Below are 26973 nucleotides of genomic sequence, written 5' to 3'. Positions count from 1 at the left end.
CCAAACCTCACCATCATCACTGACCATCGCCCACTCATGAAACTCTTGGGGGACAGAGCTCTCACAGAGGTAATCAACCCGCAGCTCATCTGTTTGAAGGAGGAGAGGAACCTGCAGTACCATTTCCAGGTGAAGTATCTGCCTGGAATGAGAAACACCGCAGCAGACTTCCTATTGTGATACCCAGTGCTCAGAAGTCCCCCGGTGGACACTGACACTGACCTGGAGGAGCACCTTGACGAGGCATTTGTGGCTGCCGTAATTGCTGCAGTTGGATGTGAAGGACACATCCTAGACAAGTTGATCGTGAAACAGTTCACCGCCAACGACCCCGTGTACCAGCTGTTGCTTGCCAAAGTATCAGCCGGAGACTGGCACCAACACAAGTCACAGGAGATGGCCTGTTTATGCCCCTTCTTTGGTGTGAGAGATAGGCTAGTGGTCAATCAGGACCTCGTAACGTACACTTTCGATCAGGGATGTGTGTGCCTTGTGTTACCCGAGCCTCTCTGCCCCCAGGTAGTGGAGTCACCATGCTATGAAGGGTGAGGCAGTGTGTGTACTGGCCCAGGTTGGAAGGTGACTTGAAATACTACAGAGCACAATGCACACCCTGTGAGATATAAGGTTGTTGGAGAGAGTTCAGAGAGCAGCAACGAAGATGGTACCAAGTATCAGGGACTTGTCATATGAAGAGAGACTGGCAAGGATATATCTACCAACGTTGGAAAAGAGGAGAGAAAGGGGAGACTTGATTGCGATATATAAAGCATATGAGGGAGTAGAGGAGGTGGACCGGAGCGACTTAATGGTCTGGGATACACAGAACACTAGAGGACATGGAAAGAGGCTGAAGAGGAGTGCTTAAAGAAGAGACGTCAAAAAGTATAGTTTCCTATATAGAAGTATTGATGTATGGAACAGTCTGGATGAGGAGATAGTAAATGCAGAAAGTATACATGGATTCAAGGCTAAGTTGGATATTAAAAGATATGGAGATGGGACAGCATGAGCATAGCTCTTTTCCCATAAAGCACAACTAGGTAAATACACACCTCCTTGCAGCCCTCTGAAACGCTCATTATCATGCCACCTCCGGAGTACCCCTTCCAGTGCACAGTGGCAGATATGTTCCAGCACGAGGGACAAATCTACATGGCTTATGCCAACAGACTCACAGGATGGCTCGAGCTTGCCCACTTCCCATGCGACGCCACATCACACAGGATAAAAACTTAACTGATGTGCTACTTCGCTCAGTGGGGCGCACCCAAACAACTCTCCACTGACAGAAGCACAAACCTGGCAAGTGAGGACATGACTGAGTTCTTAGGCAACTGGGATGTCGTGATGCGCATCTTGTCAGCACAATACCCACAATCCAACAAGTGAGCAGAAGCGGCGGTCAAGACTGCCAAGAGGATCATTCAGGCAAACACCGGCGGTGGAGGAACATTGGACACCAACAAAACTGCCCTGGCACTCCTTCAGTACCTGAACACTCCATTAAAGGAGTTTCCCGCCCAACTCGATGTGGGGAGGCAGCTACAGAACTGGGTGCCCACAGCCTGCTGGCACCTCAAGGCGGACAGGCACTGGGGTAAAACACTCCGTGAAAGAGAAGTATGGATGGGAGAGGAAAGTAACACACTGATGGTCAACAGTACACCCAGACGACTCTCGCCTCTCCTCATTGGCACTCATGTGCGGGTGCAAAGCCAAACTTCAAAGGCATGGGATCAGACAGAAATAAAAAAATAAGGGAAAATTTAAGTAATAGCAGATGTAATAAAATGAGTAAAAGCTCCAGCAAGGCAGACACCATAGGTGGGAGCGGAGTGTTACCAATGGGGTCACCATTCCCAGGATTTGAGGAAGGTGATGAACTATATGATAAAATGCAAGGAAGGAAAGTGGCTTTGATGGAAGGGATGATCAGTGACCTCAATGAAAGACTGAAAAAATTAGAAAAAAAACAACATGACCTGGAAGAGGAAAACAAAGAATTGAAAACACTATGTGCTTATCTAAAAATAAAATTGAAGGAAAACAATGATATTGTTAAAAACCAGGAAAATGAAGTGATAGAGATGAAAAGTGAACATCAAATCTGGAGGAAGGAAAAAGAGGAAGAAAAAGTTAACTTCACAGAAATCATAGAAGTGCAAAAGACAGATTTAAGAAAAAGAGGAAGAAAAAGTTAACTTTACACAAATTATAGAAGTGCAAAAGACAGATTTAAGTAAGAAAATTGTGAAAGTGATCAAACAGAAGGAATCGATGGTAAGGGACACAGTGGACAAAAAGAAATGTATTGTTATACAGTAAAATTATAGAAGTACATGAGACTTACCATGGGTCAGTTGAAATGTGCTTCGGATTTTGCAAAGCAAGCCACCGCTGCTGGAGAGAGCTTTCACATGAGATACACAAAGATCAAGGTACTGACAGACTTTAAAGAGCTGAGAGCCACCCACATGCCACAAGTTCCCGAAAAATGCCCGTCGGAAAGAGAAACACAAAGTCAAAAGCCCATCTTTCCGAAGGGTGGGAGTGGTGGGCATGTGAAAGCTCTCTCCAGCAGCGGTGGCTTGCTTCGCAAAATCCGAAGCACATTTCAACTGACCCATGGTAAGTCTCATGTACTTCTATAATTTTACTTCAGCAACCCACTGCTATTGCTGGAGAGGCTCCACATGAGATTTTAAAGCCATGTGGGTGTACTCTCAGAACTACACAATCCTTAACGTTCTCCAAGTGAGTGATTGAAAATTAAACAAACTAAATATGTATCCCAACTTCATTGTATGAAAAATCCTCCTCCTTAAACAGATATGTCCCTTACAAAAACATATAGTACATGTATAAAACAAACAAAATATGTCAATTGAGATCCAAGGCAAATGAATAGAGAAACCTGTTAACATTACAATACAGAATCCAGTATGGCCTCTTGAAAAAAATCTGAAACCTGAGTGATCTCCTTATTATAGTGTTTAGCAAAGGTTGTCTCCTGAGTCCAACCTGCCTTAGATAAGATAATGTTAACTGGGACATCCATGGTTTTGGCCTTGGAAGCAGAGGCTGGTCGAACACTGCCAGCCGTGAATTTCTTAGTATTGATACCACAGTCGACAAGAACAGTTTTAATCCACCTTGCCACTGTATCTTTGGAAACACTTTTATGTGGCTTCACCACACTGATGAGGAGTTTCCCATTATCCTTCCCAAATTCCTTTCTCAGATTCTCCGTTCTGTTAATATATTCCTTCAAGGTATTTACAACACACATTCTAGAATCAGGTAAATAAGCATGAAACTTAAGCATTCTCACATTAAACTTTGGACGACACTGCTTAATGTTGCCCCCTAACAAAAGAGATACAGAATTGTTATCAACAATAGCATTGGAATACAATAATAAATGTAAGGTCTGTACTCTTGCAGCTTGAGTCAATGCCATAAGCATCGCCAATTTCAAAGTTAAAGATTTCAAAGATAGGTCTTGTAATGGGCTCATGGACCTCAGCTTCTGCAATACTGGCTGCACATCCCAGGTTTCAGCATACCTAGGGCAAGAGGGTCTCAAGTTAAACACACCACGCATAAACCTATTGATAAGTGGATGATTCCCAGCTCTACATCCTTCCAACGTAATGCCTAAAGCAGAGAGAGCACCTCTTGCTGTGTTAACAGACTCATACCCTACCCCTCTATGAAATGTCTCCGAAAGGAAATTCAAAACACTAATTACAGACGGAGTAGAGGGATTGATATTCCATCTATCACAAAATGATGACCATCTTTTAAAGTGTGGTCTATATTGCCGCATCGTACCTGGTCTCCACGATGCCATGATAATCTCTGTACCTTCTGACGATACACCTCTCCCTCTAAGTTGTTGCCTGACAAAAGACATGCCATCAATTGGGTGTGGGTCATAATCGGGTGTTCTTCCGCTGATGAGGGATGTCGTAGTACATTTGTTTTCTGAGTGATGAGCCTGGGGGCCTTGATCAACATTTGCAGAAGAGGGCCCATCCAAGGTTGGGAATTCCACATTGGAACAACCATCCACCCCTTGGCTCTCTCCTCCCTCATTTTCTGTAGACACCTAGTAATGAGAGAAAATGGTGGGAAAAGGTAAATCAGATCGAAACTGGCCCAATTTAATGTGAACGCATCCACATGCTTTGCTTCAGGATCAGGTCTCCACGAGCAAAAACAATCTATTTGCTTGTTTAAGCGAGAAGCAAATAAGTCAATGGAGGGAGTTCCAAAAACTACACACAACTCTTTAAAAATCTTTGGATTAAGTTTCCATTCATGTTTGTCATTAAAATTACGAGAGGCTTCATCCGCCAACACATTCTTCTTTCCTGGTATGTGTGCACAAGTAATCCAGATGTCATTGGAAATACACCAATTCCAGATATCAATGCAGATAGAGTTACACACTAGTGATTTAGTTCCACCCATCTCATTAACATAAGCAATGGCTGTGGTATTATCACACATAACTTTAACATGGCAGCCTTTAAGCAAGTAAGCAAAAGATTGAAGGGTAAACAAGATGGCCTTGAGTTCCCTTGCATTAATGTGTAGGCAACTTTCTTCTGTTGTCCATTTACCATTGGTGGAATGCTTTAATACACAACCACCCCAACCTAAATCTGAGGCATCAGTAAAAACTTCAACAGAAGGAGCAGTCTGAATAATTTTCCGAACTTGCGTACCTACTTCAGAGATCCACCAACTCAGCTCCATTTTCATTTCCTTTGAGATAGTCATACATTTGTCAAAGTTGCCCTTTCCTACCTTTAATGCAACAATTTTGGCCTTTTTTAAAATTCTGTAATGGAGCTTACCTAATTCAACGGCCGGAATGGCAGCTACCAACATGCCAACTACCCGAGCTACCTCTCTGATCTTTGCCTTATTTCTACTGGCCAAGGATGAACAACTTTCCACAATCTTCTTCACTCTACAAGCAGGGAGTGTGACAGTCATGGCTTCAGAATCGATGATGTTGCCAAGATATTCTATGCGTTTTGTAGGCACCAAAACTGACTTGTCCACATTAATACAAAACCCCACATTTTGCAAAATTTCCACAGTATCCTTTAAACAAGCAACACAATCCTCAACTGACTTGCTACACATAAGAGTATCATCTATAAAGGAAGTAATGGTGTAGCCTTTCAATCTCAAAAAAGAAAAAATCGGCTTCAAAAGTTTAGTGAAAAGACGAGGACCTGCAGAAGCACCATTAGGAAGGCAAGTGAATTGGTATATCTTCCCTGCCCATTTAAAACAAAGGTATTTTTGCTGCTCCTCTGCAATTTTGACTGAATAATAAGCATGCTTCAGATCCACCGAAGCCATGAAAGCGCCTGAACTGATTAGCCTAATTGCCTGCTCAAAATTTTCCATTTTGAAATGGATGTAATTCATGAATTTGTTGAGTTTCTTCAAATTAAGCACCAACCTGTAGCCACCCTCTTTTTTCTCTCTCAAGAAAACTGGTGAAATAATCTGGCCCACCTGTCTGTGAGTCTCTTTGATAACCTTCTGGCTCAACAATTTATCTATTTCATTAGTCATAATAACTTTCTCCTCATCACTAAATTTGTATTCCACTTCCTCAGAAAATAAATGAGTAATGTTCTGTTCATCAATCTCAAGATGGCAATGTTTAACAATGTCCAAAATGAAAGGATCACTAGTAAGTTTGCACCATTCACCAATAAACTTATGAAGCTGACCCGCTTCAAAGTCATTCCTTACCTGAATTACTGCCGGGGATTGTAGTGTCCCCGGCCCCTTGGGTTTTTTGAAGAGGAGTTCCCTCTGTGATAAGAAGGGCGGCCGTCCCCTCTGGTGGCAGGTTTGTGTAAGCCGTAAGGTTTAAACCGGGTAGACATACCCCGGAAAGCTGGCTTCCCAAAGAAACCACGTTGCTTACCACCACTTAACTTCCCAAGACCTGGAGCTCCAAAATGGGAAGTCTTCTTGTGGGTAAACTTGTTCTTCAGCCTTTCGGCCTCCTCAATCTGTTTGGTAGCTTGAGTAAGATCATCCCCAAACAGTAAGCCAGTCGCAGGAGTCTTATCAGTGCATAAGTGCGCATACTTTTGGTTTATCTCTCGTTTGAGGAAAAACCGTCTATTCATATTCAGTTTAAAGTTTGCATGCCCTAACAACCCCAAGGCACCATTAAGCATAGCCACCTCATGACCAATAACCTGATTCTGCTCCTCATTGGCAAACTTGTCCAGAACAGTAAGTGATTTAACCATAATAGTGGCAGCCTTAGTTATATCCTTACCAATTTCCTTCAGTCGGAAATCAGCTTTCTTTGCCTCAGTGGGTAGGGCATCCAGCACTTGTGAGTTGCACTCGACTGGGATAAGTGCCTTACAGTTTCTAGGACGTTTAGAAGCCTCATCTGCCAAAATCTCCTTATGGTCTTCCTCTTTCAAACCATGAGAAAACCAGTGATTCACTATTGCAGCAATCGGTTCTTCAATAGCTTCAGAACAGTCATCCATAGGCACATAGGCCTTAGCTGCTTGTAACAGAATACTGCCCGAAGGAGCTTCATCTTCGATCTCACCTTCTTCAGCACTCATTTCTTGTGACCTAAAGCCAGAAAATGCACCAGAGGAAGAAGGGGGAGGGGAGGCAGAAATCTCATGAGTACCCCCTAAGTCCTGTGCTGGCCCAGATCTGATGCCTGATGTGCCAGGCTCAGAACCAACACTTGCCCTGGCACCTCTGTCACTCTTAAGTTTATTCACATCCTCCTGAAGTGCAGCCCAAGCCTCCAAAAACTTGGATAACGTAGTATTGTTAACGTCTCCAGACTGGCTAGCTGGTGGTCGGGCGTCCATCTTAGACACACGATCACTTGCAACTTCATCCTCCCTAGCAGAGGCCCCAAACCGTTGGATATTCTTCCTCTTTTTATGCCTAGTGGACGAATAGAGTCGGCTTCCACAAGAATGTGAAGAACCGCTTCTTGGAGGTGTAGAATCCCCCGAGGAAGACATATTGATGAACCAAACTCCTTCACAACAGTACACTCTGTCACCTGTCCCGCTCCTGAGAGATAACGGGAAAAAACACAGACAAAGTAATCTTAGTTCAGCCCGCTCTTAATACAGATAACGGGATATAATCAAATCGAACCTTAAAACCTGCACCACGGGCCAGCAATCACAAAGAAATAATCGCGCCATGGCCGCTTGTTTACATTCACCCGCTCCCAAATGTAGATAACGGGGAAAAACACCGAGACAAAGGCACAGTATAACACCCACAACACACTAGTAAAAAACAATAGACAATGAATAAATGAGAACCTGCTCCAAGTTTGAATAACAGGTAACACGTGTGCATAACCTCACCTTGTTCAACACCGTGTCCTCCCGCTCCTCATGGATAACAGGAAAGGAACACCAGGCACTCTTCCCGCTCCAACAGGATCACGGGGTAATAAAGTAAGGTAAAACAAAGTGAGTAAGGTGTAAAATAAGTGCCAACCCGCTCTGAAATTCAGATAACGGGTAACTAATGCCAAAATGGCAAACCGCCGCAGTAAGACAAACACGTCTTGCCTGTACCGAGAACAAAGCGTCACTGTCGGTACCTTGATCTTTGTGTATCTCATGTGGAGCCTCTCCAGCAATAGCGGTGGGTTGCTGAAGTAAAATCCCTTTTATCCGCCAACATGCCGGATACCAGAAGTTGCCGGATACTTGAATAGAAGTGAAATTATGTCCACAATCACCACCCTACACTCATGCATCTTACCATAACAAAGATCAGCTGATCGCCGTGCCGCGCGTCGCCACCCGCGCTGCCACCTCACACTCACCAACACACAATACTACTGTACTAACATTCTCTTTAATACTTTCCTCTTATAAATAAGTTGATAGGTTACAAAAATAAAGTACGTATACACTTATTTGCTTTATTCAATATTAGCCAACATGTATAGCATACAACAAAGATATGAAAATGTACGAGTGTTTGTCACACTTTTTCGCTCCCCACACCTCTCATTCAACACCCTCCAGGTCATCAACATCATCAGATTCTGTACTTGTTTGCCCCACTTCTTTTCCCTTACAAGCTACTTTAAAATAGTTTCTAATGTCTCCTTGTTTGCAGTTCCTTCTTCTTTGCAGCAAAAACTCATTCTCAATGCAGTGAAGGGTCATAACATCTCGGGTTGACATGTATGTGCACTGCTCAGCAAACCTGACAAAGCCAGCTATGTGTTTCGCAGCCTGTTCCCAAGTTACTTTAGGCTCATTATCATCATCATCATCACTATCATCACTAATTTTCTCTAAATGATCTTCTACTACAGCGTTGATAAATTCCTCGTCTGTGAGAGTGAATGTTACGGCCTGATTTTCGTCCATGTCCACCCATTCCTGTAACGCTTCATCTGTCACTTTAAGTTGCACATTTCTCCCCATTTCCCTCAGCTCGCTCACCACCTAATTTTTCATGCCACCTACAAACCCTTCAAACTCCTCATCATCCTCATCATCACACATCATCAAAGGGTACAATTTGCGCCAACATCGCATCAATGTTTGCCTTTTAACATCTAGCCAAGCAAGTGAAGCCATGAATATCGCATCCTTAACGTTAAACTGTTTTTGGAACTCGGGGATTGTGCTGTCCTCATAATTAACAAGTTTGCGAAGGAAACTCTTACAATAGTTCATCTTAAAATTTTGAATGACCCCTTGATCCATGGGTTGAATAACACTTGTGACATTAAGGGGCAAATATACAGCAAAAATATTTCCCACAACAAGTTCCTCTGCTGGTGGATGAGCTCTACAATTATCTAATAATAAAACTACCTTACTGTCCTCTGGGAGACCATTTTTCTTCAGATTTTCCTTGACAGATGGCACAAAGCAATGCTTGAACCAGTCAAGGAAAATTTCAGCCGTCATCCAAGCACTTCGTTGGTTACGATAATCAACAGGCAGGTAATTCACGTTTTTAAAACAGTGCAGCTTCTTGTGCTTGCCAACCACGCACAACTTGACTTTGTGCATACCAGCCATGTTAGCGCAGCACAGAACTGTCAGCCTGTCCTTGCTCTGTTTGAATCCCTTCACGTCTCCCTCCGACTCGCTTGCAACTGTGGTTCTTGGCAGACAGCAGTAGAACAGGCCAGTCTCGTCGGCGTTGTAAATCTGCTCAGATGTCAGGTTATGCTGCTTAACTATCTTCGCAAACCTATAAGAAATAAAAACAGAACGAGGTTTAGATAAAGAAATTAGGTTGGCTCTCTCTCTCTCTCTCTCTCTCTCTCTCTCTCTCTCTCTCTCTCTTTATCCTTACCTGTCGACAAACTCTTCAGCCGAGGGTAAGTTGGCAGATTTTGATTCTCCCGAGATGTCCAGCTTCCTTATGCTGTGACGAACCTTGAACCTGTGGAGCCAGCCATCAGAGAACTGGCATGCCCCTTCCTTGCCCATCTTCTTAGCTAAATCACGCCCTTTCTCTTGTAGCATTGGGCCTGTAATTGTGACTCCTTTTGATTTTTTTAAGCTGAACCACTCGTATAACACTTTGTCCATCATTTCACCACGATGATACTGCAGTGTGTGATGATTTTCCACTGCCTTTGGGGTGTCGGTGGCTTTCATGTAATCCCGCAACTTTTTCGTTTGGGATTTAATGTCATAAATAGTTGATGAGCCCACACCATATTCCGCCATTAGTTGCTGTCTGCTTTCACCTCTCTCTAATCGTCGACAAATGTCTACCGTCTGCTTAAGTGTAAGCACAACACGCTTCCTCTTTTCTAAAACTTTAGGCATGATGAAGGCGTCAGGCAATAAACAGTGCACACGCGGGAATTAGTCACTAAGTAAACACAGTGCAGTGGGCCGCAGGTGGCGCGAAGCAGTGCACTCTGGTGGCGAGGGGACAAAGTATGCCTCGCACGGGAATTTTAATTGATTTTATGAGTACACATTGATTTTTTATTGATTTTAAGGCTTAGGGAAAAATGTGCCGGATACTTGAAACTGCCGGATACTCGAATGCCGGATGAGAGGGATTTTACTGTATATGGATTAAAAGTGGAAATAGAGCCAGTAAGATACAAGAGGGAAAGAGAACAAGAAAAGGTAGCCAAGGATGTTGTATGTTACTGTATGTAAAGCTTATGTACCTCACGTCATAATTCCTCGGCATTTATAAGTGAAATGTTCAATAGTTTTCTATTTGCATGAAAACGTGTAATATGTGTAAGTATCAGTATTCAATGCTATATTAAGCACCGAAGCCGATGCTCACTTGTTGGTAGTGTGGGGTTAACCCGCTGGTCGCCTGCGGGCATCACTCACGGCCAAGTCGCGCTCAGACAAAGATGGGCAGGATGGTGACCAAGGTAAATACTTCAATTTTGTAGTAAAAACTGATTGTCATAGTGCTAAGTTAATTGCATGTATTGTTAATGAATATTGTAATATGTTGAAAGTGTTTAATATCAGTGTATAATGTTATTTTGTAAGAAATTGAGACCGAGAACTTGTTCGCAGTTCTTACGGTCATGCCTACCTCATCGATAAACGTGTCAGGGAGAACTGCCTTTCCTCAACCCCACGATGATGGCTGTGATCAGTAAAACAGATCACCTGAGAGCCAATTGATGCTTAGCCAGTGCGGCTACAGTAAGAACTTGTCCTACAAGCAAGAAATTGGCTCCATGTGAAACTGTAGCAAGAGTGAGTCACGGGATGAGGGGACGTTGATGTAAGCCTATAGGTTGACCTCTGAGGCCCTGGGGTCAGTTCTACCCTTGACGGCAACCACTCCCTTCTACCCACTGTGCCTCGCCACCATTTTGTAGAACCCATGATCACAGGCAAGAAAATATAATAGTATGTATGTGCACTGAATTGAGTAGCCTAAGTGAAAATTACCCAGAATTAGCTAGTACTAGAGTGGTAATTTTAATTGCTCTTTCAGTGTCTCAGTATTAACACAATTAAGTTGTTAGATATGTCTGATACTGGGGAAATTAATGACGTAGATGGCCTTAGGGAAGGTGAGGGTGAGCAAGTAGACAAAGATCAAACTTGTAATGAAGAAGTTAGTGTCAGGGAGCGAGTGCTGACTGACAAAGGAAGAGAATATCAAGTCGGTGTAACCAAAGGAAGAGCAGAGTCCTGTAAGCGTAAATGGAGCAGTGTTACCAGCAAAATTAAGAAAGGACTAAAAATTTTAATTAGCCCCTTTGAATTAGAGCCCATGTCAAGTGAAGTAATAGAGGCATTTCATCAGTATTATGTGGAATACACAAAACTGGTGGAACTAGAGCCAGAAAAGTCAGAGGAGCTAAATGAAGAGCTGGAACACAACCAACGAGTTCACCCTGAAATATTAGAAAGTATAGAATGTAAAAGAAAAGAATTAAAGAATGACAAAGGATCAATTTGTTCTAGCAAATGGTCTAGACATTCTAGAGTCTCATCTACTTCATCACGTTCATCAGCACAAAGAAAGCAAGAAGCAGCAGCAAAGGTAGCCAGACTTAGAAAGGAAATGGAATATCATGATAGTTTAGAAGAGGTAGAAGTTAGGTTTGCTAAGACAAAAGCAGAGGCAGAAGTTATGTTAGCAAGAGACCAGGCAATGTTTGCAAAGAAAAAGAAAGAGAGATTTAGCAGTTGCAGTTGCAGTTGTAGTTGCAGTTGCAGTAGCAGTTGGTAGTGCAGAACTTAATGCTCTTAGCTTAGTTGAAGAAGAAGTAAAAATGTTTCCAGGTAATGATGAAAGTGTAGAGAAGCAAAGTTATCTTCAACAATACATAGAGTCACAAAATTACAAAGCAAATCAACAAAGTGACAATGCCATGCTTCACAAATATGTTACATTCCATGACCCACAGGAACCTTCTTGCAATAGAGATAATGAAATGATGACAAATGAAGTAGATGGACAAATATTTAGTGAACCTCAGGTAATAAATCTCAAACCTACAGCTCAAAGTCTTGTACCAGGCTCTCGTAGACACACTCATAATGTCAACATGCCTAATAATGTGAGACAGAATCATCAATCCTTTTCCCATCCTGAGGGAACCTTTGCAATTGACATACCTGATCCCAAGTGGAGCCTCCCTCCAATAGAACCTAACACCTTTGATGGAGAACCCATGGAATTTCCAAGTTGGTTGAAAAACTTTGAAACTTATGTAGAGTCTAAAATTTCTATTGGTAGAGAGAGACTTGCCTACTTAGACAGGTATACAACTGGTGAGGCAAAGGATGCTATTAAAATGTTAATGCACTCTAACTCTGATGCTGACTATGTGCAAGCAAAAGAAAATTCTTAGGGATAGATTTGGAGACAAAAGCATCATAGCTGATGCTTACACAAAAATGTTAATGAATTGGCTACCAATCTCTCTCTGCATAATGGTCCAGCATTAACAGCATTCTCAGATTTTTTGAAGTGCTGTTTAGCTGCAATGAAACACACTTCTCATTTGTCATTTCTGAATGACCCGAGAGAGCAGAGAAAGGTGCTAGCAAAACTCCCTGAACATACTGTTCATGACTGAAGAAAGCAAGTAATGATATATCTTGATACTAACAGTAATAACAACACTCCTAGTAGTGATGAAGAGCACCATCCACCCTTTGAAATGTTATGTGAATTTGTCCAGAAAGAAGCAAAAGGAGCAAGCAATCCCTTTGTTTCCTGGAATTCAGTAAGTAGGGAAGTAAATGACTGGATCAAAACTCACACAAGGGCAACCAACTGGAAACCAAGGGAATCAAACATCATGACAAAGAATAGAGGGAGTAGAACTTTCATGGCTAAAGCAATTGAGGAAAAACCAATGTAGTCATTCCAAAGTAAAGTAAATGTACAAGCCAACAAACAGTATCCCAAGGACCTGGAAAGGAAAGGACGATTCTGTCACTACTGTACAAAGGATCATGATTTAGATGATTGCAAGGAATTTGCCAAACTTAATGGTAATACTAGGTACAAATTTGCTAAAGAAAAATGGTTATGTACAGGGTGTCTAAAAATGGGTCACAAAGGAAAGGATTGTAGAAGAAGGAAAGTTTGTAAAGTATGTCAGAGATACCATCTCACAGCTCTTCACAATGATGATGTGACAAGAACTGAGAGCCAAAAGGTGCCAGCACAAGCAACTCAGCCTAAAGATGATAAACCCACAGTAGTAGCAAATAAGGTCAAAGTTACAGAATCAGTGACACATGACATGCACACCATGATAGTTCCTGTATGGTTGCATCATGTTAGTAATGAAGAGAATAAAGTTTTAGTGTATGCCCTGCTGGATGAGCAGTCTGATGCTTCATTCATCAAGGAAAGCACTCTGAATAAATTGGGAGTTAGCAGACCATCAGTGTCACTTAATATCCACACAATAAGTGGAAAACAAATCACTGATTCTATCAAAATTCATGGACTTAAAGTAAGAGGTTATAATGAAGAAGTGGAAATATCAATCCCTTCAGCATATTCAACAGAAAACATTTCAGCTGGATGGAGTCAGATACCAAGGCCCGAGACTGCTTGTGACTGGCCCCACTTGTGACTGGCCCCACTCTGACAAACTAATGAAATATGACCCAAACATTGACATAGGACTCCTCATTGGTCTTGATTATGCAGAAGCCATTATGGCAGAAGAGCAAATAGCAGGTGATAGCAAGAAGCATCCCTATGCTTGTAGGACAGAGCTAGGTTGGGGGATCATTGGTAGAATCTCACCCAATTCAAGTCCATTGGAGGATACAGTGGTACTCTACAGAACAGTGACACAAGAAGTAGAAATCAATGAAGAAAAGAGGGTTAATTTCTTAGTGGTTCCTACTAAAACCAAAGAGATGATTAATCCTTCTCAAGTGAGAGATATGTTTGAACTTGACTTCAGTGATAGAAAGTCAGCTGACACTCCATTATCATATGAAGATAAAAGGTTTATGAGTAAGATGAAAGAAGGAGTACATCAGCTGAAGGATGGCCATTATGAGTTGCCCCTTCCTCTTAAAGATGTTAACATCAAGCTTCCAAACAACAAACTATTAGCAGAGCAGAGACTCAAGAAGTTAAGAGCTAAACTTGAGAAGGATAATCAACACAAAGATGATTACAAAATGTTCATGGATGATATGATTACAAAGGATTATGCAGAGGTTGTACTGACAAAGGATTTAGTTAGGAATGATGGTAAGGTCTGGTACATTCCACATCATGGAGTCTATCATCCGAGAAAGCCAAAGAAGTTGAGAGTTGTCTTTGACTGCAGTGCAAACTACAGGAACCTGTCATTAAACAGTCACTTGTTACAAGGCCCAGACCTTACCAACAAACTTATTGGAGTGTTGTGTAGGTTTAGGCAAGAAATGATTGCACTTGTATGTGATATAGAAGCAATGTACCATCAAGTGAATGTCAACCCAGAACACAGACATGTTAAGATTCCTTTGGTGGGAAAATGGTGACCTTAATAATGAGATAGCTGAATACAGGATGACAGCTCACCTGTTTGGAGCTACATCATCTCCAAGTGTAGCCAACTTTGCACTTAAGAAAGCTGCAGATGACTACGGGTGTGGATCTGATGCAGCCAAGTTTGTAAGAAACAACTTTTATGTTGATGATGGTTTGAAGTCAGTAGATACAATGGATGAAGCTGCCACTCTTATTCAGCAGAGCAAAGAATTATGTTACAAGGGAGGTTTTAACCTTCATAAGTTCTTGTAAAACAACGAAGATGTATTAGCTGCAATTTCTCCTCATGAGAGAGCAGATAGAATTAAAAGTTTGGATTTTAGTAAGAATGAAGACACACTGCCTACAGAAAGAACTTTGGGAGTTGAGTGGTGCATAGAATCTGACACATTTCAATTTAGAATAAAATTGAAAGACAAGCCACTCACCAGGAGAGGCATTCTGTCAACAGTGAGCTCTATATATGATCCATTAGGTCTAGTGTCATCTCTCATACTGACTGGAAAGCAAATTTTACAAGAATTATGTAAGAATGCAGTTGAATGGGATGATGAGGTGACAGATTATGTCAAACCTAAATGGATAAAATGGAAGGATGAGCTGCACAAACTAGATCAGTTAAAGGTACCTAGATGCTACAAACCTGATGACTTTGGGGAAGTAGAAAAGGTTGAACTCCATCACTTTTCAGATGCCTGTCAAGAGGGATATGGCCAGTGGTCATATATTAGATTAATTAGCAAGACTGGCTAAATTCATTGTGCATTAGTAATGGCAAAGTCACATGTCACACCTCTAAAAACCATGACAATTCCCAGACTAGAACTAGCAGCAGCAGTGGTGTCAGTTAGAATCCATAAACTCTTGAAGGGAGAACTTGAGTATAATAATGTGGAAGAAGTATTTTGGACAGACAGCAAAGTAATCCTTGGTTACATTGCAAATGAAGCAAAGAGATTCCATGTATATGTTGCAAATAGAGTAGATACAATAAGAGATCACACTTCACCAGATCAGTGGAAATTTGTAGAGACACAGTATAACCCAGCAGATCATGCATCTAGAGGTATGACAGCAGATGAATTGTTTAATAGCAAGATCTGGTGGAATGGCCCAGAATTCCTTGGGCAGCATAGTAAAATGGATAGCCATTCCCAGTACAAGGTCATAAATAAGAATGATCCTGAAGGGAAGAAAGTTGTATGCCATGCTGTAGGTACACAACAGCCCATAGATATACTAGAAAGACTTAAGTATTTTTCTGACTGGTTTAAAGCAAAGAGGGCAGTTGCTGTATGCCTCAAGCTTCTGAGCAGCTTCAGAGGAAAAGGTGATGGCACTACTAAAGTAAAGAGAAACATATATGAGCCAGTAAATGTAGCACAAGTGTCAGAAGCTGAAAATGAAATTATAAAACAACTGCAAGCAAAGGCATTCCAAAAGGAGATATGTAAATGTACTGAAATCATCTGCTAACCATAATTCTTTAATCAAAGGAGACAATGGCAAGGGAACAAAAGTGATAGACAAGACCAGTTCCCTCTATAAGTTAGATCTCTTCATTGACAAAAATATCATGAGAGTAGGAGGAAGATTGAGGCTTTCTAATCTGACAGATGAATCCAAACATCCAGTCATCCTCCCCAAAACATCTCACATAACCCAGCTGATAATATGCCACCATCACAAAAGGACAAATCATCAAGGCAGGGGAATAACTTTAAATGAAATCAGGTCATGTGGATACTGGATAGTAGGAGGATCATCCCTAGTATCAAGGCACATTTCAAAGTGCATTATCTATCGTAAAGTTAGAAGTACAACACAGGGACAGAAGATGGCAGACTTGCCTATTGACAGACTAGAACCATCACCTCCTTTTACATACTCAGCAGTAGATTTCTTTGGCCCTTTCTATGTCAAAGAGGGGCGTAAAGAGCTTAAAAGATATGGAGTGCTCTTTACTTGCATGGCATGTAGAGCTGTGCACATAGAGACAGCCAACAGCATGGATACAAGTTCCTTCCTAAGTGCATACCGTCGCTTTAGAGGACGAAGAGTAAGACAGTTGAGATGTGACCAAGGAACTAACTTTGTAGGAGCCAAATCAGAGTATGAGAAATGCTTGAAAGAATTAAATAACAATAAAGTCAGACAAGAACTCATGAAAGATCAGTGTGACTGGATTGTTTTTAACATGAATGTACCCAATTCCAGTCACATGGGAGGTGCTTGGGAGAGGCAGATACGCACAGTGAGAAATGTACTCTCTGTGTTGCTTGATCAGCATGGTACCCAGTTAGATGACCAAGATCTGAGAACCTTCCTAGTTGAAGCAGAAAATATAGTTAATGGTCGTCCCCTAACTGTGGACCATCTTAACTCCCCAGAAAGTCTTACACCGTTGACACCCAGTAATTTGTTAACTATGAAAACAAAGGTAGTACTGCCTCCTCCAAGCATTTTCATTAAGAAGGACCTGTACTGCATAAAGAGATGGCATCACTCAAGGCCAAGTCGCGCTCAGACAAAGACGGGCAGGATGGTGACCGAGGTAAATACTTCAATTTTGTAGTAAAAACTGATTGTCATAGTGCCAAGTTAAATGCATGTATTGCTAATGAATATTGTAATATGTTGAAAGTGTTTAATATCAGTGTATAATGTTATTTTATAAGAAATTGAGACCGAGAACTTGTTCGCAGTTCTTACGGTCATGCCTACTTCATCAATAAACGTGTCAGGGAGAACTGCCTTTCCTAGACCCTACGATGATGAGTGTGATCAGTAAAACAGATCACCTGAGAGCCAATTGATGCCCAGCCGGTGCGGCTACATTGTAAGAAATATACAGAGAGAAGGGGAGGACTGGATAAGTGAAACTGAGGAAATACATAGACTGGGGAAGTATATAGGAGGAGAGCGACCACTGGAAGTAAAATTTAGGGCACAAAACAACAGCCATGGAAGTGATATTGAATGCATGGAAACTGGACAAGACAGAGCAATACAGGAAAGTTTGGATAAAGAGGGACATGAATGAGGAGGAGAGACCCAAGGTAAGTGATCTAATAAAAGAAGCAAAGGCAAAAAACGAGAAAAAAACAGAGGAAGAAAAAAAAAAGTTCTATTGGGAGGTAAAAGATGAGAGGCTCAGGATGTGGTATCTGACAAAAAAAAAAAAAAAAAAAAAAAAGAAGATGTAAATAATGTATGGAAAAATAAAAAGTGGACAGTGCCATATACAAATATAAATGGTTTAATATCAACATTGTGAGAACTGAATAATTATATTAAGATAAAGCAGCCCAACATCATGGGTTTTACTTAAGTTACACTAAATGAGACAACAGAAAATATAAGAATTGGTAATAGTAATTATAATGTGTGGATAAAATATAGAAATAATAAGAAAGGGGGAGGAGTCATGTTACTTACAAAGAAGAGCATAACAGTGGAAGAAGTTGAAATAAGAGAAGGAATGGCAGAAGTAATTAGAATTCAAACAAAAAGGAAAGGAGAAGGAAGAAGATATTTTGCAGTGACTTATGTACCCCCAAAGACAAATGCATGGACACAAGAGGATTATAAATTATTGTTAAGAGATACTAGTAACTGTTTGGAGAGAATACTGGCAGAGAGTAACAATATAACACTTATGGGTGACTTTAATTGCAAGGAGGTATGGTGGAAAGAGTGGACCACAGATGGGGGAGAAGAGTCATGGGGATATATTCTTCTAAATTTAGTAATGACAAATACTATGACCCAGTGGATTGGAGAAAATACAAGATTTGGAGGTAATGAAGAGGCATCAAGGCTAGACTTGGTGTTTACAAAGGAAATGGACATCATCGAAGGAATAAATTATCAGTGCCCACTAGGTAAAAGTGGCCATCTGTTAATTGAATTCAGTATAGGCAGTGGTCCAATAGAAAATATGAATGAAATTTACAAGAATGGGAGATATAATTACAGGAAAGCCGATTTTATCAGGTTGAGGAAATATTTTGCAGAGGCTAAATGGAAACAACTATTCACGGCAAGCAGTATGCAGGAAAAGGGGTCAGTAGATATGTACCGAAAATCAAAACAAAGGAAGTGAAAAGGAAAAAAGACTGGTTTAATACGAGATGTATAACAGCAAGAAAAGAAAAAGAAGCAGCATGGAATAGGTGGAGGAAAAAAAGGAGGAAGTGAGAAATGGAAAGATTTCAAGAAGGCAAGAAACGAATATATCAGAATCCTGAGAGATGAAGAAAGGAATTATGAGAAAGATATAGTTAACAAATGCAAAGATGAGCTGAAGTTATTCTTCAGATATGTGAATGGGAAGATAAAAACAGGCAAACAATAGATAGATTAACGAAAGATGACATTACATATGAAGATACACAGTTACAAGTGGAATCAACGACCAAGTGCTTCCAGTCAGTATTTACCAAAGAAAGCAAATTTGAAGGAGAAAGAGCATGGCACAGAGACAATGTGATGAGAGAGATACAGGTGGACATAAGTGAAATTAAGAGGATTATGAAAGATTTGGATGTAAGGCTCAAGGACCAGATGGAGTGTCCGACTGGATACTTAAGGAATGTTGTGAACATCTAGCAGAAGGTATACACAATACCATAGTATGTTCTTTTAAGGAAGGAAAAATTCCTCTAGACTGGAAGAGAGCCAATACTGTGCCCATTTTTAAAGGAGGTAATAAAGAAGATCCATTGAATTACAGACCAGTGTCCCTAACAAATGTGGTGGCAAAAATAGCGGAAAGAATAGTTAAAAACAGATGGATGGAATGTTTAGAAGAAACACATACATTGACTGACAGACAATTCGGTTTCAGAAGTGGAAGATCTTGTGTCACGAATTTAGTGAGCTTTTATAGTAGAGCAATTGATATAATTCAAAAGGGAGAGGGTTGGGCAGACTGTGTTTATTTATACCTAAGAAAAGCATTTGATAAGGTACCACACAGAGACTGCTATAGAAAATTAAAAATATACGGGGTTTGCAAGGAAACACACTGAATTGGATTACACACTTCTTGAGGGATAGAGAAATGAGAACAGTGATAAGGGGAGAAAAATCAGAATGGTGTAGAGTTATAAGTGGAGTACCACAGGAGACAGTCTTAGCCCCTGTAATGTTTCTAGTGTATGGCAACGATATGGTGGATGAGGTTGACAATTATATAAATCTGTTTGCAGATGATGCAAAATTACTGAAAACAGTGGAAAACAATATGGATTCTGAAATATTACAGAAAGATCTAAATAAGATATATAAATGGAGTAAGAATTGGGAAATGGAATTCAATGCAAAGAAATGCAAGGTGATACAATTAGGAAAAAGCAAAAGAAAATTGACAAGTTCCTACACCTTGGGAGAAATAGAAATTAAGAAAACCAAAGAAGAAAAAGACTTGGGAATTACAATCAGTGATAATTTATTACCAGAAAAAACATGTAAACAAAATAGTTGGGGAAACCTATGAGTTACTAAGAAAGATGAAAGGGGCATTTGCTTACATGGATGAAGAGATGATGAAAAAGTTGATGGAATATGTGATTCGACCAAAACTGGAATATGCCACATTTGTTTGGTCACCCCATAATAAAAAGGAAATAAGGAAAATAGAAAGGATCCAAAGAAGTGCAACCAAATTGGTACCAAGTTTGAGAGATTTAACCTATGAAGAAAGATTAAGGAGATTGAAGCTTCCATCATTAAAAGAGAGAAGAGAAAGAGGAGATCTGATTGCTATATACAGAACTTTAAAGGGTAAGGATCAAGTTGACAAAGAAGACTTATTTGTGTGGGATTCAAGAGATACAAGAGGACATGGAGTGAAATTGAAGAAAACATCAAGTAGAAGAGATGTCAAGAAATATGGTTTCCCAAATAGAAGCATGGAAATAAGGAGGAACTTAGATGAAACAGTGGTACAAACAAAAAATATTCATGAATTTCAAGTTAAGCTGGATGCTTACAGATATGGAGACAGGACAGCACGAGCATAGCTCTTTTCCTGTAAAACACAACTAGGTAAATACAACTAGGTAAACACACACACACACACACACATTAAGTGATCACACATCTCCAGTTTAGTGTTTTATTTCTCAGTTTTCGTTGGGGGGGGGGGAGATGTTGGAGATGTAATATGTACGATACTTTTTCGCAAGTGTGAGTGTTGCCTGAGGCGGGATGGTGTTCATTTGCTGCGTTATCAAATAAAGGAAGAGACGTGTGCCGCCGTGCCTCCTTAACCTACCAGCCAAGCATCCTGTACTTACCAAACTCCATTACTTTACATTTACTTAAACTGAATTCCATTTGCCAAGATTTACTCCATCTATTTATCTTATTTAAATCATTTTGCAGTACCATACAGTCATTTACATTTTCTACCCTTCTCATCAGCTTAGCACCATCCGTAAATAAGTTCATATAACTATCTATTTCTTCATTTATACCATTCACATATATTACAAACACTATTAGTCCCAACACTGACCCCTGTGGGACACCACTAATTACTTTTCAGCCAAGATGAATTTTGGTCTTGTATTACAGTTCTCATCTCTCTATTATCCAAATAATCCACCATCCACTCCAGCAGTCTTCCTCCAATTTTTCCATAATTTTTTATCTTCCATAGCAATCTTCAGTGTGGTACTTTGTCAAATGCTTTCTTCAAGTCTAAGTAGACACCATCCACCCATCCCTCTCTCTCTCTCACTCTCTCTCCTGCACAATATTGAATCCTTGAATAAAAGGACAATAAGTTCATGGAGCATGATCTTCCCCTTCTGAATCCAAATTGACAATTTACCAAAACTTTAGCTCTTTCCAAGTGTTTCATCTTTCCTTTATTGTTCTTTCATATAGTTTTCCTATAACACTAGTCAAGGACACTGGTCAATAATTTAGTGAGTTTTCCTTATTTCTTTCTTTGAATACTGGTGTAATATTTGCTCTCTTCCAGTCTTTTGGTACACTTCCCTGCAATAGTGATGTCACAACTAGGCTGTGAATTTTATCAACCATTTGTTCTCTACATTCCTTCAATATCCAGTTTGATACTCCATCTGGACCAGATGATTTATTTACATCAAGTTCTTCATCATCTTAAGTATTTCATCATAACGGACTGGGACTGTACTTAGTATATTCCTCACCAACTTATCCCTTCCAGCATCAAACTACCCTTCCACGGTAAATACCGATCTGAAATTACTGTTCATAACTTCCACCATGTCCTGTGCATTCTCACAGACTTTTCCTTCAACTTTCAACCTCAATACATCTTCCTTCTTCTTCATCTTCACAGTAATATGGGTGTGCGTGTGTGTGTGTGTGTGTGTGTGTGTGTGTGTGTGTGTGTGTGTGTGTGTGTGTGTGTGTGTGTGTGTGTGTGTGTGTATGTATTTACCTAGTTGTATTTACCTAATTGTGGTTTATGGGAGGGGAGTAATCTCATAGTATCCTGTCTCTATATCTATCCAGTTTGGTGTATTTACCTAGTTGTATTTACCTAGTTGTATAGTACAGGGTCCGAGCCAAAGCTCAATTAGTCCTGTCTCCATACCCGAATTTGTCCAATTTCTCTTTAAACATGTGCACACTCTTTGCCGCAACCACCTCTTCTTTTAAGTTATTCCATATTTCAACCGTTTGATGCGGAAAGCTGTATTTCTTAATATCTCCCAAACAATGACTCTTCTTTAATTTCTTCATATGTCCCCTTGTACGTCTATCTCCTTCCTCCACTTTTACAACTAGGTCATCTCTGTCTATCTTCTCCATGCCATTTACTAATTTGAACATTGTTATCAGGTCTCCTCTTTCCCTTCTTTCTTGCAGTGTTGGTAATCCAATTTCTTCCAGTCTTTCCTCGTAACTTAGGTCTTCCAATTCAGGTATCATTTTCGTAGCTGTTCTTTGTATTCTTTCCAATTTCCTTATATCTTTCTTCTTGTGTGGAGACCATACCACTGCTGCGTATTCCATTTTGGGGCGTATCATGTGTGTTATGATTTTCTTCATCATTTCTTTGTCTAGGTAATTAAATGCCACCCTGATATTTGCTAGCAAATTATATGTAGAGCCAAATATTCCACTGTGTGTGTGTGTGCATGTGTGTGTTTTATGTAAAAGAGACACTGGCCAAGGGCAACAAAAATTGTGAATAAAAATAAAGGCTTAACTTAAGAACATAAGAACATAAGAAATAAGGGAAACTGCAAGAAGCAACCAGGCTTACACATGGCAGTCCCTGTATGAAATATACCTATTTCCATCTATCATCCCCATCCATAAACCTGTCTAATCTTCTCTTAAAGCTCCCTAATGTTCTAGCACTAACAACATGATTACTGAGTCTGTTCCTTTCATCTACCACTCTTTTTGAGAACCAATTTCTTCCTGTCTTCTTCCTAAACCTAAATTTTTCAAGCTTGAACCCGTTTTTTTTTTGTGTTCTATCCTGGTTGCTGATCCTAAGAATTTTGCTTACATCCCCCTTGTTATAACCCTTATACCACTTAAAGACTTCTATCAGGTCCCCTCTTAACCTACGTCTCTCTAAAAAATGTAGATTTAACAGCTTCAATCTCGCCTCATAAAGAATACTCTTCATCCCCTGTATCCTTTTAGTCATTCTCCTTTGTACTGATTCTAATAGACCTATATCTTTCCTGTAATGTGGGAACCAGGACTGCACAGCATAATCTAGATGAGGTCTGATCAGTGCCAAGTATAACTTTAATATTACTTCCGGCCCTCTACTTTTAACACTCCTAAAAATGAATCCTAGTACTCTATTTTCCTAGACAGAGTTCAGAGCTAACTTTAACTCCTAAATCTTTCTCATACCCTGTACCTACCAGAGTTTCATTGTTTAATGTGTACCTACTGTGTGGGTTTCTCTACCTATGCTAAGTACTTTGCATTTGTTGATATTAAATTGCATTTGCCATCTGTCCATCCATTCATTCATCCTATCTAAATCTGCCTCCAAAGCGATGGCATCTGATTCTGACCTAATTAATCTACCTATCTTTGTGTCATCCACAAATTTACTAATTTCACTACTAATTCCACTATCCAAGTCATTGATATATATTAGAAATAACAATGGCCCTAATACTGATCCTTGTGGCACCCCACTACTTACATGACCTCACTCGGATTTAGAGCCGTTTTATTACAACACTTTGTCGCCTGTGACAGCTGACCTTATCCAGCCTAACACCTTTCCATCTATCCTGTGTGCCCTAACCTTTCTCAGGAGCCTTTGATAGGGTACCTTGTCAAATGCTTTACTAAAGTCCAGATATAAGATATCATAACTATCATCATCTACTGCCTTGTACACTTTATTATAAAAACTTAACAAGTTTGTCAGGCAAGACTTCCCCCTTGTGATGCCATGCTGTGACTGATTTATTAAGTTATGTTTATCTAAATGTTCCCTAATGTTCCTCACTATTACTGACTCCAATATTTTACCTACAACTGATGTTAAGCTAACAGGTCTATAATTAGATGCTAAAGTTTTATCTCCTCTCTTAAAGATGGGTACTACATTAGCCTGCCTCCACATTACTGGTACCTCACCTGACTTAAGTGATTTCCTAAAGACAAACGGCTCACTAATAACCTCTTTGCATTTCTTAAGTACTCTGGGATATATTTCATCTGGTCCTGGTGTCTTGAACTTTTTAACCTATCTATTTCCTGTTCCATTGTCTCCTTAGTTATGGAAATATCTGTTAGCTTCTCATTCTCATCTGCTCTAAACATCTGTTCACTATTTGGCATATCCTGCATGTTTTCCTGGATGAAGACAGCTAAAAAATATTCATTCAGAATTTTACTAATCTCTTCCCCATCTGCTGCCTTTAGTGGACCTATAGTATCCTTATTCTTTGTCCTGTATACCTGATAAAATCCCTTGGGGTCCATCTTCGCTTGGCTGGTTACCTTTAATTCATAATTGCCCTTAGCTTTCCTCGTTAACCTCCTGACTGTTCTAACTAATTCATTATATTGTGGCCTTAAAACTTCTTCACCTGCCCTTAATCTCTTACATATACTTCTCTTCCACCCTATATGATGTTTTAACCTAGCAGTCATCCATTTAGGGTAATTTTTCTATGATCTTATTGCTCTATAAGGGATGTTTGCTAACTGACATGTATGAACTTTATCTACAAAATATTTATACATCTCATCTACATTTACTTCACCTAATCTCCTCATCTCAGCCCCTACCATCCTCTCCACTCCCTCATCTACTCGACTCGACCTCTCCTCTCCCATTTCAGCATGACCTGACCTTCCAACATACACCTATCTTCCCCTCCCTCTCTCCTCTGCCCCTTCCGGGCACATCTTCCCTCCTCTTGTCCTACACCCTCACACCTCACCTCACCTCCCTCATCTTGCCTTATCTCACTCAACTCCGTCCTGGACCTGACCTCACTCTGCATCTGTTGCCAGTCCACTCCTTGGAGGTACCTTTTTAATTCTTCAAAATCTGCTCTCCTAAAGTCAGGTATTTTACTAGTGTTTTTGCTTCTAAAAGTTTCTTCCCATTTTAAATTGTACCTAATTTCCCTATGGTCACTGTTACCTAGCTGTCATCCAACCTCTATCTGCGTGACTGCTTCCTCCCTGTTAGTAAGAATTAAATCTAGAATATTGCTCCCCCTTGTGGGTTCTATGACTACCTGTTTTAGGAAATTATCCTGAATTACCTTACGAAATTCCTCTGCTTCCTTGTTATCCACCATCAGGCTCCAGTCGATGTTCCTAAAATCAAAATCTACCACACATACCTGACTTTACCTGCCTGCTCTATTTATTTCCTGCCATATGCCAGTTTGCATTGAGATATCAGCTAGAATTACCCCAAAAAACAGAGGATAACCTCCCTATTGAAAGAGTTCAAGTCATAGGAAGGAGGAAATACAGAAGCATACAGGGAGTTCCAGAGGGAGTTCCATCCATAAAGAGGGATGAATCCATAAAGAGAGATGATGACTGAGAATAGGGGTTAACTCTCACATCAGAGAGGTGGAAAGCAAGGTTGTGGGAGGAGGGGAGGCATGAAGTTGGTAATATCAGAAGAACAATTAGCGTAAAAATACTGGTAGAAGAAAGCAAAAGATGCAATATTGTGGCAATGAGAAAGAGGCTGTAGACAGCCAGTTAAAGGACACGAGCTGATAAAACGAAAAGCTTTTGAATCCACCCTGTCTAAACTAGTGGTATAAGTGGAATCCCTTCCATACACATGAAGCAAACTCCATGCATGTAGAGATAAGGCTCCTGTACAGTCAGCAGCTGAAGGGTGAGAAAAACTGGCAGAGGTGACAAAGAATGCCTAACTTCATAGAAGCTGTTTTAGCTAAAGATGAAATGTGAAGTATCCAGTTTATGTAGATTATAAGGAGGGAGGGATGGATGGAGGGAGGGAAAGGAAAGGAGAGCAGGGAAGAGAGAGAGAGAGAGAGAGAGAGAAGAGAGAGAGAGAGAGAGAGAGAGAAGAGAGAGAAGAGAGAGAGAGAGAGAGAGAGAGAGAGAGAGAGAGAGAGAGAGAGAGAGAGAGAGAGAGAGAGAGAGAGAGAGAGAATTTTATTAGTAGTAATGCCATTAGTAACAATATTTATGCTTAGTGCACCATTCCTTCAACTCCACACATATAGGCCTAGGTTTACAGGCCTAGGCATCTGTATTGCTGCCACATTAGATGCACAGTAATTTTTACTTTTTTTCAAGAAAAAAAAATGTGTCTAATGTACTGGCAAATATGGTATCTTAACTTGATGTGATTCGACTTGACACAATTCATTTGGTGTAAACGCACTCTTACTGTTAAGTTTAGTGACATTACATGCTGTAAAGTGTTGCTGTCATCATTCATTTGAAAGTATTTGAAAAGGGTCTTTGGTTATGATACAGTGATGTATATACAGTAAAACCTCTCTAACTTGTTATTCAATTAGTAGCTAACTTCTGTAAGTAGTAAGGGCTGGCAGAACGTCAAAATGGTGGTTAAATCAGAAAAAAAAACAAGAAAATTCTGATTAAAGTATGATTCTGACTCAATAAGTTGCCACCCAAGGCAATATTCCAATTAAAACCTATTCCAATTCAACTACTCAACATGCCATGCACTCCCAATAGCAAAAGAAAAAGGTAGACCATGAAGTGCTGGGTAAGTCAAAAAATTTTCTATATGAATCATACTCAACCATTCTCACCCCACCATGTGTTTCTGCTGTCCACCACCACTACCAAATGGTATCACTTTCACTCTTAGTGACTCAGTTGATGGTTGGGCATGGTTAAGTTGTAAAGTTCAACTAAGTGAACTAAGTCTACTATTTGAAAAAAATTAATGCTACAGTA

General features: G+C 40.3%; 2 protein-coding genes and 1 long non-coding RNA gene across 3 annotated transcripts in view; all 3 read right to left on the bottom strand.

Annotated features, from left to right (window-relative positions):
* Positions 1-26973, bottom strand: part of LOC135106190 (uncharacterized) — a 292915-nt gene that overhangs the window by 78322 nt on the left and 187620 nt on the right. The gene's annotated exons all lie outside the window — the stretch shown is intronic.
* LOC135106435 (uncharacterized) lies at positions 2787-5682 on the bottom strand. Its single transcript, XR_010271302.1, has 2 exons — positions 3838-5682; positions 2787-3569 (listed from the first exon to the last, which is right to left on the bottom strand). It is a non-coding gene; the product is annotated as an uncharacterized LOC135106435 (long non-coding RNA).
* LOC135106433 (jerky protein homolog) lies at positions 7965-16593 on the bottom strand. The gene is made up of 2 exons (XM_064015438.1): positions 9379-16593; positions 7965-9273 (listed from the first exon to the last, which is right to left on the bottom strand). Exons 1-2 carry the CDS (start codon positions 9858-9860, stop codon positions 8514-8516), a joined length of 1242 nt encoding a protein of 413 aa, XP_063871508.1. The 5' UTR covers positions 9861-16593; the 3' UTR covers positions 7965-8513.

Source organism: Scylla paramamosain, chromosome 13 (genome assembly GCF_035594125.1).
Source record: "Scylla paramamosain isolate STU-SP2022 chromosome 13, ASM3559412v1, whole genome shotgun sequence".
Taxonomy (NCBI): domain Eukaryota; kingdom Metazoa; phylum Arthropoda; class Malacostraca; order Decapoda; family Portunidae; genus Scylla; species Scylla paramamosain.
Note: the sequence above shows the minus strand (reverse complement) of the source record. Positions and strands in the feature narration are given on the sequence as shown.

Excerpts from the sequence above, each read along its gene's own strand:
- LOC135106433 (XM_064015438.1), bottom strand. The coding sequence starts at position 9,860 with ATGCCTAAAGTTTTAGAAAAGAGGAAGCGTGTTGTGCTTACACTTAAG. Across the intron at positions 9,274-9,378 it reads GCTGAAGAGTTTGTCGACAG|GTTTGCGAAGATAGTTAAGC; the intron begins GTAAGGATAAAG and ends TATTTCTTATAG.